The sequence below is a fragment of the Mesocricetus auratus genome, unplaced genomic scaffold (assembly GCF_017639785.1).
Source record: "Mesocricetus auratus isolate SY011 unplaced genomic scaffold, BCM_Maur_2.0 Super-Scaffold_15014, whole genome shotgun sequence".
Taxonomy (NCBI): Eukaryota; Metazoa; Chordata; class Mammalia; order Rodentia; family Cricetidae; genus Mesocricetus; species Mesocricetus auratus.
In genome coordinates this window covers 43,677,580-43,694,463 of record NW_024429186.1, presented here as the reverse complement: position 1 = coordinate 43,694,463, position 16,884 = coordinate 43,677,580, and the positions used below count along the sequence as shown (strand labels likewise).

At 45.0% G+C, this 16,884-nt stretch overlaps 1 protein-coding gene and 2 pseudogenes across 1 annotated transcript; 2 read left to right on the top strand and 1 right to left on the bottom strand.

The window, feature by feature from the left end:
- Window positions 1-61: 61 nt before the first annotated feature.
- On the bottom strand, window positions 62-528 carry LOC121139477 (annotated as a pseudogene).
- Window positions 529-876: 348 nt separating this feature from the next.
- On the top strand, window positions 877-1,307 carry LOC121139476 (annotated as a pseudogene).
- A 12,910-nt stretch (window positions 1,308-14,217) lies between these two features.
- Six6 (SIX homeobox 6) lies at window positions 14,218-16,425 on the top strand. The gene is made up of 2 exons (XM_005072771.3): window positions 14,218-14,789; window positions 15,755-16,425. Exons 1-2 carry the CDS (start codon window positions 14,218-14,220, stop codon window positions 15,921-15,923), a joined length of 741 nt encoding a protein of 246 aa, XP_005072828.1. The 3' UTR covers window positions 15,924-16,425.
- The last annotated feature ends 459 nt before the right edge of the window (window positions 16,426-16,884 follow it).

Genomic DNA, 16,884 nt, shown 5'->3' with positions numbered 1-16,884 from the left:
TCTTTTTCTTTTTTTATGGTGAAAAAGTGCATGTATTTGGACTTAGCCAGCTGAACTCAGTTTAGATGATCCTAACTTTATTGGCAACATTCAGAACATCATAGTCGGGAGCCAATCGAACATATGCCTTCTTCTCTCCCTTCAGGCTTTTTGAGGGTGTTGACATCAATATCACAGAACTTCTTCACAGCCTGTTTGATCCAGTGCTCGTTGCCCTTGAGGTCCACAATAAACACCAGTGTGTTGTTGTCTATGTTCTTCATGGCTGACTCAGTGGTCAGGGGGAATTTGATATGGCCGAGTGGTCAAGCTTGTTTCTCCTGTGTGCACTGTTTCGATGGTGTTTGGGCTGCCTCCGGCGCACGGTCTTGGGCCACTGGAAGGTGAGTGACATGCGGATCTTTTTTTTTTTTTTTTGTGGCTGTGGATGCCTTTCAGTACTTCCTTCTTGGCTTTCAAAGCCTTCGCTTCAGCTTCGGCTTCGTCTTTGGGAGGGGCAGGAGGTTCCTTCTTCGTTTTGTGCGCCATCTTCCTTATACCTTTCCATCATATTATTTATCCGATTCAAAATAGATTAACTATACTGGGCATGGTGGTGCACATCTATAATCCCAGCACTCAGGAGGTAAAGGCAGGAGAAACGGGGGTTCAAGGTCATCCTTGGCTACTCAGGGAATTCAAGGTCAACATGAGCCACATGAAGCTCTGCCTCCAAAAACATAGCTGTTTAATTCATTATGCTTGCATTTTCCTCTGCTTTAGAATGGAATGCCCCTTCACTCTCTTAATAGTTTCGAAATTTGGGCCTGGTAGAGACACTGTGCCATGCATGCCCTTTCCTTTCCAGCCTCCATCTCAGACCCTGCAACCACCACCATGTTGATGCCTAAGACAACTGGATTGCCATCTATGAACTGCTTTTTAAGGAAAGAATGATGGTTGCAAGAAAGATGTCCATATGTCCAAGCACCCCAAGCTAGCAGACAAGAATGTGCCCAGCCTTCCCACAATGAAGGCCATGAGGTCTCTGAAGACTCAAGGCTGTGTGAAGGAGCCGTTTGCCTGGAGAAATTTCTCTTGGTACCCTCTGAGATGACCTCTGGAGACAGTGCCTGCACCCTACACTGTAGCCATCCTGAAATTGGCAGGCCCCAGCCCAAAAGTCCAGAGAGTGACTGACTTGCAAAATTCCCAAGAAGGGAGGCAGTGAGAGACACCCCAGAAGGAGTGCTGACAAGAAAGCTGAGGCTGGAGCTGGCTGAATTAGGGGAGGCTTTGGTCCTGGACGTGGTCAGCCTCCTCAGTGAAGTTGGAGATTGTGTTATACTGAGTAAACTTCAAAGAAAAATGTGGGGGAAAAGTTACCCAAATTGACCTCAACTTGGTTTCCCAACAAAATATCTCTAATCAAACCAGCTTCCTCAGTGATCCATGAAGACTTTTGACTATTCATGCTTCCATAGTTTTGCGTTCATGTTGTTCCTCTCAACTGGAGAAAAATGTATCCATTCTTCAGTACCCAATTCCTCATCTCCCTAGAAGCTCCAGTGTACCATCACAGCCCTTCTCTCTGACGCCCACTGCTTTCTAGAACAGTGTATACAGTTAAAATGAGGGTCCTGCTGATCACTGAGAAAAGGTGTTTGCCACCAAGCCTGACAATCTGAGTTCAGTCCCCAGGGACCCACCCGCTCAAAGAAGAGAACCCCTGTCTGTTGTCCTCTCTTGCCATCATCAACACACATGCACAAATACTATAATGATTAAAATTAAAGATGAATTAATAAAGTGACGACTTAGGACTGGAGAGATGGCTCAGCAGCTAAGAGCACTGGCTGCTCTTCTAGAGGACCTGGGTTTGGTTCCCAGCACCCAGCTGGCAGCTCACAACTGTCTGTAACTCCACTTCCAGGGGATCCAACACCCTCACACAGATATACATTCAGACAAAACATCATTGCACGTGAAATAAAAACAAACAATTCTTTTTTGGGGGGGTTGTTTTTTTCAAGACAGGGTTTCTCTGTATTGTTTTGGAGGTTGTCCTGGAACTTGCTCTGTAGACCAGGCTGGCCTCGGATTCACAGAAATCTGCCTGCCTCTGCCTCCTGAGTGCTAGGATTAAAGGCATGCACCACCAGTGCCCAGCTTAAACAAATCTTTTCTTAAAAAGGAGACTACTTAGCCGGGCGTTGGTGGCACACGCCTTTAATCCCAGCACTCGGGAGGCAGAGGCAGGCGGATCTCTGTGAGTTCGAGACCAGCCTGGACTACCAAGCGAGTTCCAGGACAGCCTCCAAAGCCACAGAGAAACCCTGTCTCGAAAAACAAAAAAAAAAAAAAAAGGAGACTACTTAAAGATCCACAGATAGAGATAAAGTGTGTGGTATTTCACAGTTGAAAGTGAATGTCAAGAAACCCAGATACCAGCAATGAATGCCTACTCTATAATCTAAAGGCTAGTTGCACACCATCACAAAGACCATACCATAAAGACCACAAGAACCACACCATACCACAAAGACCAGGTACCACAGCAGACCAGAAAAGAGCCAAAGAGCATCAAATACATTCGAGGCTCTGACTACCTACCACAAAATCATGTCTGTTTCTAGTAGAGATTCCAGTTTAGTGAGACAGAGGCATTTTTTAAAAATTACATTTAACAAACAAACAAAAGACCAATTTACCAAAAACAAAACAAAAATAATCTTTAAGGTATCTTTAGTTGAGAAGTTTGAAGATGTCCCCACCCACACCCCACTGCTCCTGGTATATTTCAGGGAAGAGGCTAAAGAGGAAGATCAGTTATAGAAAAATAAAGGTTCAGCCAGGTGATGGTGGTGCTTGCCTTTAATCCCAGCACTTGAGAGACAAAGGCAGGCAGATCTCTATGAGTTTGAGGCCAGCCTGATCTACAAAGTGAGTTCCAGGACAGCCAGAGCTGTAACACAGAGAAATCCTGTCTTGAAAAAAAAAAAGAAAAGAAAAAGAGGTTCATGATATTCAAGTTACCCTCAGGTAACTGAACAGCTTATTCTTAACAAGAGATAAATCAGGACCCAATATGGTGGCACATGCCTTTAATTTCAGTGTGTGTGTGTGTGTGTGTGTGTGTGTGTGCATTTCAACACGGATGCCAAGGGTTAGTGTTTGATGTCTTCCTCTAGTGCTTTTCACTTTGACTTTTGAGACAAAAATCTCTCACTAAACCTGGAATTCATCAACTGATTAGGCTGGCTGGCCAGCAACCTCCCAGAATTCTCCTGTCTCCAACCCCCAGCCCTGGGACTGCAGGCCAGCAACCTCCCAGAATTCTCCTGTCTCCAACCCCCAGCCCTGGGACTGCAGGCATATGTGGGTACTAGGGATCCAAATGCAGGTCCTGATGCTTGTGCAGAGGCACTTATCTACTGAACCATCACCTTGGCCCTCAGCTTTTCTCTTTTATCCATAATTTATTACATATTTTTGTTTCTTATATGCTGTGATAAAGGTTATGACCCAAAGCAAATCAGGAGGAAAAGGTTTATTTCATCTCACAGCTTACACTCTATCACTAGGGGAAGTCAGAGCAGGAACCCAAGGCAGGATCCTGAAGGCAAAACTGAAGTGAAGGATGGAGGCCATGGAGAAATGCTGCTTACTAGTTTACTCCTGTGGCTTGTTCAGCCAGCTTTCTTTACAACCCAGGACCACCTGCTAGGGATAGCGCTTCCCCAACTGGCCACATCTGTCCACATGAATCCTTACTCAAGAAAATGCCCCTGTAGATTTGTCTATGGATCAGTCTTACAGAGGTGTTTCCTCAGTTGAGGATTACTCTTGAATCAAGTGGATACAAAAACAACAAAAATAAAAACTATCCAGCACAATTGATCCTTTGTCAACTTAGCTTACAAACATATCACTATTAAACCGTAACCCTTCCTTTGCTGTTTTTTCTCAAGATCTCATATCACAGTCTAAAACATGGTATAATTTTAAAAGTCCTACAGTCTTAAATATATTCTACACTTTATAAGTCCAAATTCTTTTTAAAAATCCAATGTCTCTTCATTGTGAGTTCCTTTAAAACCTAAAGTATGTTACACATTTTCTAACTCCAAGAGGGGAGTGTCAGTGAAAGCCTACAGCTAAATCAAATCTAAGCCAACATCCAGCAGTATTAGCAAATCCTGCAGGTCAACGCCCATCTCCTGGGATTCATTCACAATCTCCTGGGCTCTGAAGGGATTGGGCAGTTCTACTTCTCCAGCTCTGACATCCATAGCACACACAGCTTGAGTCATAGGCTCTGGCTGATTCCACTCCACACCTATCAATGCCCCTGTAATCATTCTTCAGTACTCCAATATCTTGGGGTCTCCACTGCACCTGTAGCTGTATCTTTACTAGTGGCCCTTCCTGGCTTCTCACAGTCCCAAGCTTCAGCTGTTTCCCATGATCCCTCTAGTCCTGTACTTTCATGACCCAAAACCAGTTCCACATGGAAGACTCTTAAACATTACCAAGCTGATTCAGCTACCAGCTTAAGATACAAACTTTGTCTCCTCTGTAACATATTTTCTCTGCCATATTCCTGAATCAACACTTCCTGGAAGATTTCACCCCAAAGAGGCTGACCTCCTATTAATCTACTTACTTTTCAGCCTCAGCTAACCAGAATTGAAGGTCCCAGTAAATGTTTTACTTCTGCAGATTCTTAATTCAAAATGTGACACAAATGATCCCAATAGTCTTCGCTTCCCTCTGAAACTTCCTCAGCCAGGCTTCCGCCATCTGCATTACTCCCAACCATTCTTATCTTCCAAGCTCCCACAGAACAGCCTGTTAAGATTTGAGCCATTATCATAAGCATCTTGAGAAGGAAAGGGCCTATTTCATCTCACAGCTTACAGTTCACCATAAAGGAAAATCAGGGCAGAAATTTGAGTCAGAAACCTGGAGGCAGGAGCCGGAAGCACAAGCCATGGATGAATGTTGCTTGCTGGCCTGCTCTTCATGGCTTGCTCAGCCTGCTCTCTTATGCAACTTCCTAGGAGTGGCACTGGCCACAATGATCTAGACCTGCTCTCATCAGTCATTAGTCAAGAAAATCTCCCACAGACCTGCCTGTAACATCCTCTCAATCCAGTTTTCCTCCTCTAAAATGGCCCCAACTTGTGTCAAATTGGCACAAAACTAACCAGCACGATCCCAAATTGCGATGCATTTCAGTTACCATCTCTGGTTTTCCCACATAATGAAACTCCAGCCATTTACTGGTGAGCACAAAAGAATGCTCGAATAGGGGGTGAATAAGGGCACTGGCTGCTCTTTTCTGGGGTTTCTTCCCAGCACCCACATCACGCAGCTCACAACCACTTATAACTCTGGTTCCAGAGGATGTCTCTCCCCTTTCCAGCCTCTGCAGGAACCTGCACACATGTGCTACATACACAGACAAGCAGTCATATACATATATGTGCCAGGAAAAATAAAAGGGAAAGGGATGCAATCATTTGAGCCATGCCCAGGGGCATTGTTTTGATTCGAGTCCACAGTTTTGAGCATGCATTTTTTTGACATCTGGTTGTTTTCCATATGGTGAGATCTTAATAGGAGAATTTTTGCTTGAATAATAGTCTTCACCCCTCTAATAAGAGAGGAAAGGAAAGACTGAGTAGCATAACAGAATTATAGCTGAAGGAGGATTTCACCAAACCCAAAGAAGCAGCTCACTGCTATATATTAAGTGACATAAATTATATGGAAGAGCTAACTCAAAATTCTGTCCTAAGCTTCTTCTGACTCCTCGGTGATATATTAATAGAGATCAACTGCATATACTATCATTTTAAAAAAGGGTGTGTATGCTGGAAGGAAGAAGATTGCCAAAGATAAATTCACTTCCTAATCCCCAGAATCTGTGAATCTGACTTTATGGTAAGACAAGTGATTAAGTTAAAGATCTTATGAGGAGAAACACCCTTGATTACCCAGATGGTCCCTAATACAACCTTCTGGCTCCTTATAAAATATGGACAGAGGTCACACACACACACACACACACACACACACACACACACACACACCGATGTGATGATCAGAGCCCAGACTAGAGAGAAGCAGTTACACAAGAAGAAATACCAGCAGAGAAGAGGCATTCTTCCCTAACCCCTCTAGAAAGAGCATGGCTCTGCCAACACTTCCATCACCTGTGGCTCCCGATCTGTGAGAGAATACATGCCTGCTTTTTTTGTCACCACCCAGCTTTGAGGCCCACTGTTATATCAGTCACAGGAAACAAGCGTAGTAAAGATCTTAGGAAATTCATGGAAGCTGTTTTGAATATTGTAGATTGGTTTATTGCAACAACAAGAAATAGGAAAGCCTACCTCGGAAAAATCTATTGCTCTGACCATTTCCAGGGGCTGAAAAGATGGCTCAGTGGTTAAGAGCATTTGTTGTATCGGACCTGTGTTCAATTCCCAGCACTCACACAGTGACTCAAAACCATCTGTAACTCCAGTTCCAGGGCATCCAACACCCTCTTCTGAAACTCTGAGGCACCAGGCATGCATGTGGTAGACATGCTTACATGTCAGCAAAGTACTGGTACACATAAAATAAAGTAAATAAACCTTTTTAAAAGATATCAAAGAACGTTTCTAGGGGCTCAAAGACAACACCAAAGGGTGGCAAAATCAAGAACAACATGGAAAGTGACACATCATGTAGACAATGCTTAAGACCCAGTTGCTAGATTAAGTCAATGATTGGTCACAGAGGGGAACTAATTCTTGTTGAAATGCATTATGTCAGGCATTGTGCAAAGGATAGTCATTCATATCTCACTTAATCCTTGTAATTACCATCTAAGGATTACTGCATTTGTTAGATGAGAAAACAGGGGCCCCCAAAACATGTGGTTAGTGCGATGACATCAACTCAAAATCTCTAACGTCTCCCTGCATCTGCTACTTCATGGCTTCTGTAAATTTTAGTGTACGAAGCATCATTCTCCTGAGACAGCATTATAGTGACTCTGAGACCCACTCCTCCATCCCATAATAAAAGAGCATTTTGTCTTTACCTTGCGGTTTAAGGTTAGTCTACTCAGCAATGGAGCCTAAGGGACAGATGGAAGGAGTCAAGGATCAGACCAAGTAGAAAAGAGAGAAAGCAGGGCATTATTAAAAACAATTAGCACTCATCAAGAAATAAGGTAACAGAGAAGCACAAAAAGGATTGCTATAGGTTTGAAGCACTAAAGAAACAAAAGATATAGAAGAATTTACTAAAGGAAGAATAAAAATAAATATGAAAATTTCTGAAACTCATTTCAGCCCCAGTGTTAATAACTGTTTTAATAAATTTTCTTTTTTTTTTCAAAACAGAAAAAGCGGAGGGTTTAAAATCTTGCAGTCTGAAGGACCTGAAGGGGAAAATCTGCTGTTAAAGCAACACATACACATTTCTCCATCCTTTATTTTTTGCACTTTCGTTACCCCTGTCTGCCTATATAATTCCCTGCCAGAGCTTTGCAGCTGGTCCTACTGGGGCTTAAGCTGACTCCTCTCTGGGTTTCCATTTAAAAATCTTTATTTCAATAGGTGGGCCTGAAGCATCTGCACTTCCAAAATTACCACACAACTGATCCAAAATGATTGAAACAAAATTGGTTTCAAAAATTGCCCCTAGGCTGAAAAGAAGATGAAGGCTAACATTTCAGACCTAAAGAAACATTTATCACAATTCTGAGGTCTGTAATCGACTTGTGTAGACGTAATAGAAAATGTTGACAGCTTGTTAATTATAGAAGTGCTTGTGAACATCATTGCTATTCTTTTGAAAGACGTGACAAAGAGTTCAGAGTTTTTTTCACCTAAACCCAGCCTACGACACCTCAAGTCCAATCCTCTCTCCCGAGGCTGCATTCAGTTCGTTTTTCCTGACAGTGGACAGTGTGCTGACTCAGGGAAGGCTCTTCAATAGTGCCAGTCCCGGACTCCAGCAGTTCCCCGTCTCCAAAGAAGACAAAGCAGCCCCAAAGCCACATTTTGATTCAGGGACTCTTTAGGTTTGCAAGGGTTACATCCAAGACAGTTGAAATCTCCCTGAGCCCTTTGAACTAGAGGGTTCCAAATGCTGAAGTCATAACTGCATGAAACAGTGGACCTTTACATGTGGATGGTCAGTAAATACCTGTGTTTGGTTCGTACCTTCTGCCCCCAAATCTGCTAGAATTAAACCATCTCCCCTGAGTGGGGAAAGCAAGGTGTGCAATGGATAATAATTGAATATGTTTTAGTCCTCTGTCTGCCACTAATTGGATGCATAATGTGAGTAATCTTTGGTCTCTGAAATGAGGGGAGACAGATGACCATTGATGTCTGCCCTAACAATTGTCCATAACTCTATCATGTTAAAAAGAAAACCCCTATCCTATTCTCAGGGTTTTGGCTTACCAATATAACTACTGGTACTAACTACAGTAAATTTCAAGAAAAAAATAGGTTCCAAGAACTGATTTTATTAATGTTGTCTACAAACATTTAAACTAAAAGCTTACTGAGTCCAAGCCTGGAAAGATGGCTCAGGGTTAAGAGCACTCGTTGCTTTTGCAGAGAACCCAAGTTTGGCTTCTGGTGCCCATATGACAACTGATATCCATCTATAACTCCAGTCCCAGGTGATCCAATACTCTTTTCTGACATCTCCAGGCACCAGACACACACTTGGTACACAGACATACACACAGGCAAAACATTCACATAAATAAATTAAATAAATAAATAAATATTTTTTTAAAACGTACTGATTCGGGCTGGAGAGATGGCTCAGATGTTAAAAGCACTGACTGCTCTTCCAAAGGTCCTGAGTTCAATTCCCAGCAACCACATAGTGTCTCACAACCATCCATAGAGATCTGGTGCCGTCTTCTGACCTGCAGATGGCATACATGCAGGCAGAATACTGTATGCATAATAAATAAATGAATCTTTTAAAAAAAAGTACTGATTCCTTTACAAACAATTAACCTCTGGGGCAAGCAGAATTCTATCAAGGCTTCATACCTTCCTTGTTTATGCTGAAATCCTGTGATACTAGAGTTCTTAGCAGCAATTCTATTGTTGTTTATTGTTAGCATCTCCAGCTCAGTCACTAAATGGCAATTTTGACAATCAAAAATGTCTTTGGGTATTGCCAAATGTCTCCTGCAAGTAGGGGAAGGGAATGGTAAAATTGCCCTTGGCTGAAAATGGCTACTTTGGAGGTAAGGTGTTTTGTGTGTGTGTATTATTTATGTTGTTATATTTATATTATTTATATTGTTATATTTATATATTGTATAATGCAATTTTTAAAAGGTGCTTTCTGCTAACCAAGGAAATCAACTCAGAGAAGTTAAGGTATTTACTAATGGGGTGCGTGTATGCGTGCGTGTGTGTGTGTGTGTGTGTGTGTGTGTGTGTGTCTATCACAGCACAGAGGTCAGAGGACAACTTGTAGGAACTAGTTCTCTCCTTTCACATGTGGGATTTGGGGATCTAACTCAGGTTGTCAAGCTTGATGGCAAAAACCTTTATCCAATGAGCCACTTCAATTTCATATTATGAGTATTTTAGAAAGATTCTTTTATCTTGGTTTTGAAAATGGTGAGGATAAGAAAGAAATGATGTTAATGATATTGGGGGAAATGTTAAATTATAACAGGAGGAGCAAATAATGTTTCAGTAGAGAACTATGTATTAATCATTTAGTCAATTAAGTAATGTTTTATTACTGATGATAATGTGTTTATAAGTCATAGGCCGGTCACATAGCTAAGCATTAATCCTTCAGATCCACTGATGCATAGCCCTACATAAGCAATCAGATTGTGTGGTTATCCCTGTGCACTTGGAGGCCTGTCTTAAAGATGCAGAAGAGGGACATGTGCATCTAAGACCATAGTTTATACTATGGGGGCAATAGCTTGCAATATACTCTTCTACTTAGATTCAAATTCTCATGCAGAGGTCTTGAATCCACCTCAAATGAGAACTTAAAATGCAGTTGGATGGGCCATACATTTTTTAAATATTACTAATCACTACCTTAAAAATAGCACATTTATACATAAACGTTTCTCTACTTAAAGACATAAGCAATTTTACATCATTTTAAATGCCATTTAAACAACAACTGATGAATAATGATATAATAACAAATGTCCATCTCTTAAAATTAGATCGGCAACATTGTAATGTTTCTCTTGCATCTAGTTAAGTTTCCAATGCTAGGACAGCTACCAACCACTTCTAAGGTAGCATTTGCTTGTTCTCAGGAATAGGCAATAAAGCCATCTCTCTGTTCTTTGTTACAAGGTGCGTCTTACACATGCCAAAATGTGTGGGAAATAGCAGCAACCTACCTCGGGAGGTGCTGTTTCTGTTTTGGGGCAGTGTGTACATTAAAATATGATCTAGAACTCATTCCACAATTTGAAGATCTGGGCCACCAAAGACATCAACAAAAACGCACCTGTATGTGGACAGTCTCAGCGGGAAATCAGAATTAAGTTAAGGAATAAATGAAAGCTATGAAATTTTCCTACTACCATTTAAAAGACTGCAACATACATTTTGACACTTTATAGAGGGTTTTCCGGCTATAAATGAGATATTTTAAGTAATTATGTTAAAATAAAAAATTTGAGTTAGAGGTATGAAGGATTAAAAAACAAAGCAAACAAAAACCCCAACAGCTTTTATCGTCAACATCAGGCTTTGAAAGGGAATAGGAAGACAAAATCTCCAAAAGTCCAAACGGACACACAAAAGACTGGAGCCTCATTGTCTTCCTGCCTGTGACTCCCACATGCAGCACAGCGCCTTTATTAAGGAATTCAGATAGATTCAATTACTACATTCTTAAAGCCCCTGACTATTCAAAATGTGGCTAGCTGGGGGGAAACACACCATTATTTTTTTTTCAGGCATTGCAGTTAAGAATGGTTAAAAGCAGGCAATGAAAACCTAAGATTGGAACTCAGTGAAAAGTGTATTGACTTCTAAGCTCCTGCGTCAGTGTGAGCTACTGTACTGTATCTAACTGCCTTTCTACCTTAGAAAGGAAAAAAAAAAAACGTTGAGTGCAGAGGCTTGGCAAACCCTATGTACACAGAAATGTGGTACTATCTTAATCTGAACAGTTATCTGCCCTGAAGCTTTACCTCTGCATAGTTTTCTCCACGTTCTGCCCCCAAACTAAAACTGACAGCAGAATCGACATCTCTGGATTCTTGGCCAGAACTAAGCACTGATCTCTCTGTAAAGCGTGGGGTAGAAGGCACCCCAACAGGCTTGAGGCCGCTGGCTGGCATGCTGAAAAGATGAAATTAGATAATGAGGGGGAGTGAAGATTGTCACAACGCCCCCACGTTCTTTGTTTTAACGCCTTTCTTTTCTTAACGTTAAGAAAAACCAACCCAAAGGTACAGCTTTCTTCCTGGCAAACGCTGGCTATGAGCGCTTGTGGGTGGGGTGAGGGCTGCGTTTTGTACAACTGAGTCATTTCTAAGAAGCCCACGAAGCGGGCCCCCGCCCCGCCTTTGTTTTGATGGGGACTTGGCCCACTCATCGCTTCCAGTTTTTGTCCAGGTGAACAAAGGTGATTCTAAGGGGCCGTTTATTTCTTTTGAGTTAACAAAATTAAGGCCCAGTCGAAGATCTAATCTCCCACCCCAGAGCTCAACCTCCAATCTCTGGGTAACCAGGCACCTGCCAAATTCTCACTGTACCTTCTGAGACCCAGCTTCCTGATGGGACCCAAACACGCACAGGCAAAAGTATCATTTTATCTCATATTTATGGAGCTGTTGTTCAAGAAGTGGGCAATGGGATACATATTAGGATTTCCTAGATGGAGGGAGCCCCTTGGCTCAGAAAATTAAAACCAATTTCTAACAAGGGTTAAAGGCAAAAGGGCAGTCCGTGTCGTCCCTGCCCAGCAACCTGCGACCTGTGTTTTTTCATTTTGTGCGTTGCCAAAGAGTGCTGGGGACACGCGGTGGCCGGCCTGCCCTGGGCCTGGGAGTGGCTGTAGGTCCAGGGAGAACCTCAGCCCAGTTTCCAAGAATATGGGATGGAGGTGAAGACATTCTGCCTCCTTGCGAAAAGAGAAAAGGCCATGCAGACCCGTTCGGGCACGCTTGTCCTTCCCTGCCCTGAGGGGGAAGCTGCTGTTTTTCCGTAGTCCTACTCCATCTCTGCTTTGTCCTCAAGGTCCCTGGGGATTTTCTGCGCTGCGGATTCTCCTTCTCTTCAAGGGTCCTAGGACCCCTGCGTGCAACGTTTCTCATCAAAATTTGTCCTTGGGACTGACTCAGAAGTCGCTCAGAGGCAGAGATGATTTGTGCTTCGTCACTACCCTCTTCATTTTGCCCCTATCCTGCAGCACTTCAAGAAAATGAGCTCTTTGGATAGGCAGCCTCGCTGCTGAGGCGGCTGGCAATCTCACAGAAACGCTGTAAATGGTTGCGGGGCCTTTCCCGTCCCTTCCCCTCTGCTACTTTTTTTTTCCGAGTGAACTGTGAAGATCTGTGAAAATAATATCAGGGTTTTCCGTCAGAACGAGCTTTGCCCTGCACTCAGGCGTGCTGTGATCTGACCCGACACATCCAACCATCTGCGCTATCTATCTGCCTTCTGATGCACTCGGTCGGTACACGCCTCACACAAAGTGTGCTTGATACTAAAGAAAAAACATCCAGGCCCAGTCCGGGGCGGGGTGGGGGGTGTGTGTGAACTTTGATTTCTTGGGACACCTTTCCCCAGTATCTCCTTTCTACCAAATAAGCATCATCAAAGGTCCACATGAGATCTTGGTTTCCTAGACGGAAGCTGCAGAAATCAGTATGATGTGAATGTCAATTGGGAATCAATAAATGTTGCCGATTCAATTTATTGGCCAGAAGGCAGGGTGCCAAGAAGGCCCATCCTCTCCGCGGGAGGGGTCAGTGCCCCGTGGCTCTGACAACTCTACCTTGCCACCTTCACACACAGGGTACAGTAGAACACAGCCGTCCCCTCCCCCATTTTGCTGTCACTGAACTGCTTCTGACCTTAAAAGCCAAGATTTTCGCCTCTAACCCAGGAGCTGTGTGTTCTAACGCTGGGCAGAGGCAAAATCAGCCTGCCATGAGAGAACGAAATATCTACGTTTTTAAAAGATCTTTGAAGCAGGCTTTTAAGTTGCTGTCCTGCCCTACGGATGACTTCTCACTTTTGATGTGGCTGCTGCACATTTATTTGTTCAAGTCCACTGAACTGGAGAGGAGAACTATGAAGTATAACTTTATTTGGGTCAGAAGCCCCTACAGCCCGCCTTTCTTTCTTGGTGTTAGACTCCGTGGTTAGCACCCTAGACTTCCAGTGTGTGTCATTTGCCACCGCCGTTTAAAAATAAGTTTCAGGAAGCCTTTGAAGGGGGTGAAGTTAGAATCCAAACTGACCTCTTCTACAGATCTCAGGTCCTGTTCCTTCTGTTCCAGGTTTGCTTCCCGCTCAGCCGCTTTTGCAGCTGGAAATGGGTAAGCAGGAGACAGACAGGAATTGGTGCCTGGAAAAAAAAAAATGAAGATACACTTCCCTCCCTGTCCCTTTGGTGCACGAACTCCCCTCGGGGTTAGCCGCTTCGCTATGATTTCTTTTTCCCAGTCCTCTTTGTCCTCTGAAGTCCTTTCGACCCAGGCATTGCGTCGCCCCCAAAGTGAATTCCTGCAGCATTCTGCCTCTCTGGTGGGAAAACAAGAGGGAGGAGCCGAGGAGGAGGAGTCGGGAGGGTGAGACGCTGATTTTTCGCGTGCGTTCCAGCCACTCCTACCTCTTTTTCATCCTTCGGGTTCTGTTAAACCCTGAGCAGTCTCCCGGCAAACCGCGGGCGCTGTCGAGTCTGGGGAGGTGCTGAAATGGCCGGGGCGCGCTAGTGGCTGCCTTGATTGGCAGAGCTGCCCGGTGACTGACAGGGGGTCTCCATGGCGCCCACGTCTCCAATCCGCCCACCCCAGTAGCGGCGCGGGCTAGCTGACTGGCGTGCCCAAGCGGAGCAAGCCCAGCCGAACCCAACCCACGGCTCTTTCCAGGCGGGAAGGCTCCCCCCGACTCTGTAGCCCCCCAGCCGCACCCCGCTCGGCCTGCGGGCATCTATCTGCTGCGTGTTCCTGCTCGGGGCATCCGCGCAGCCTCGATGTTCCAGCTGCCCATCTTGAATTTCAGCCCCCAGCAAGTGGCCGGGGTATGCGAAACACTGGAGGAAAGCGGCGATGTGGAGCGCCTGGGTCGCTTCTTGTGGTCGCTGCCCGTGGCCCCGGCGGCCTGCGAGGCCCTCAACAAGAATGAGTCGGTGCTGCGCGCCAGAGCCATCGTAGCCTTCCACGGTGGCAACTACCGCGAGCTCTACCATATCCTGGAAAATCATAAGTTTACTAAGGAGTCGCATGCCAAGCTACAGGCACTTTGGCTCGAAGCGCATTACCAGGAGGCAGAGAAGCTGCGTGGACGGCCCCTGGGGCCGGTAGACAAGTACCGGGTAAGGAAGAAGTTCCCGCTGCCCAGGACCATTTGGGATGGCGAACAGAAGACGCACTGCTTTAAGGAGCGCACGCGGCACCTGCTTCGAGAGTGGTACCTTCAGGACCCGTATCCCAACCCCAGCAAAAAGCGCGAGCTCGCCCAGGCAACTGGACTGACCCCCACGCAGGTGGGCAACTGGTTCAAAAACCGCCGACAAAGAGACCGGGCGGCGGCAGCCAAAAACAGGTCAGTAGTACCCAGAGGCCTCCGGGCTGGGTGCACACCCGGAGGGGGCAGGAAGAGGCATTCGGGGCGGCGCCCTTACCTGGTGCCTGGATTCAGTGGGAGTTGGGAGTGCCCTCTGTCTTGAGTTTATGAAACCCACTGCGTTCTGGATTCCGGTGCAGGCTCCTGGTTCCCCACCATCTTTCTTGTTCAAGAGGCTTTGGGGTCACTGTAGCAGCGGCTGTGGGTCACTAAACCAAGGTGTCACCTTAGGGCCCGGAGAGGGAGAAAGATTAAAAGCCCAGAATCAATTCGAAATCCAGAGGCCCAAAGCTAATTCTTGCTAGCGTGGACCCAGGCTCTTATCAAGTGATTCCTATCTAGTTAGTTTTATTTTTAAAGGCCGGCTGCATCCCTCCCTGATGCTCTGAAAAGGTTTCGGGTTTTGAGGGTGTAAGAAGCGGAAAGACGTGTTTCCTCATCTCAAACCGACCATCCTTGTCTCAAACCGAGCAAGCTAGTCGGCCTATGCTTTTCATTCTCGGTCGCGTGGATTTTACATCCCAGGTCCAAGCTCTCCTGCAGCCTCCAGGCAGTAATTTTTTACTTTGGCTGGAATAGACCCGATTTGCCTCAGGCATGAGCCCTGGACAGCTGTACTACTAGGAAAGGAATCCCGTGTTGAGGAGCCTTATCTGTCCCGCTTTGCTTTCTCTGACAATCCCCCGGTAAATCTCCCCACGGTGGGTGGCAACCCAGAAAGATTCGGGGAGGCTAAGAAGGAATTCACGGGGAGCCGACAAAGGGCATGAGGAAGAGCAAGGCAGCTAGAGGCGCGGCTGTGCATGCCCAAATCCTGTAGCCTCGCCTTCCCCACCTAATCAAGGTCTGAGAAAGCGTAGCTGGGGAGAGGCTGGTCCGAGAAAAGGAGAACCACGTAGCGGTTTGGTTTCTTGCAGTGACCGTGTCCCTTCCTTCCTCTGTAGACTGCAGCAGCAGGTTCTGTCGCAGGGCTCCGGGCGGGTGCTACGTTCGGAGGGTGACGGCACGCCGGAGGTGCTGGGCGTCGCCTCCAGTCCGGCTGCTAGTCTGTCCAGCAAGGCGGCCACTTCGGCCATCTCCATCACGTCCAGCGACAGCGAATGCGACATCTGAGCTGCCCACTCATCACGCTTAGAAACTGCATCCAGTGTAAAAATGAGGTACACAAAGGGAGAGAGGATGAGACTAACAAATATAGCGCTGGCAGAAGCCCGGTGGCCAGGAACTCGCGGGCCTGAGTGGGTTCCTGCTCCGCAGCCAGCCGGCTCTAGCCGCGCTCTTCCATCGCGACTCAGGGCCCGCGGTGAGGCCTGACCCAACGCCAGCCACTTCGCTTTGCTTTTTCTGAAGGATCTGGCTGCAGAGACCTCTTTGGGAGGAACTGCATGCTGAGCGTCTGCCCTCGAATCTCCTGCGGGTATTTTATGTCGAAAGGACGCTGTTATATATGTATAACTTTTGCTTTGAAGGTTTTTTAAAAACAAAACAAAACATATATATGGTGTTTATTTACTTATTTAAAAGACTTCCATAATAGGTTTCTCTGTAGCTTGGGGAATTTGCTGTTCTAAATGAGCAAGCTCATCGCATTCTGTGTGGAGAAGCCAAATAATAAAACAACTTGGTGGGTAACCTTTCTTAATTAAGAGAGCACCTATCTCGGATTTTTTTAAAAAATCACTCTTATTTCCTTTACCAGATATGAAGGATGAAATCTTATCCAAATAGTCTCACCGACTTCTCTATAACCTTTGATATCTCTCAGTAAACTACCACTGATAGACCACTAACTTCCTGCCACATTGAATTATGTGTATATGTATGTATATGTATACATATATGTACACATAAACACATACACATTAAACCTAGGATTTGGAACACAGGCATGCTATCTTTATATTCACCACAAAGGCGATCAAGGTTTGTTCACCTAATCATTCTTATGAAGTGTTAGCGATTTTCAAGAGCAATTTGAGAAAACAAATTCTAGACTCCGGTAATGAATCCTGTTTTACAAAAACGCAAAGACACGACAACTTTAAAATAATAATAAAGTGTTTTCATTTCATTT

Bases quoted from the DNA above. Each gene is read 5' to 3' on its own strand.
- Six6 (XM_005072771.3), top strand. From the start codon at position 14,218: ATGTTCCAGCTGCCCATCTTGAATTTCAGCCCCCAGCAAGTGGCCGGG. The intron at 14,790-15,754 runs GTCAGTAGTACC...CTTCCTCTGTAG, and splicing joins GCGGCGGCAGCCAAAAACAG to ACTGCAGCAGCAGGTTCTGT.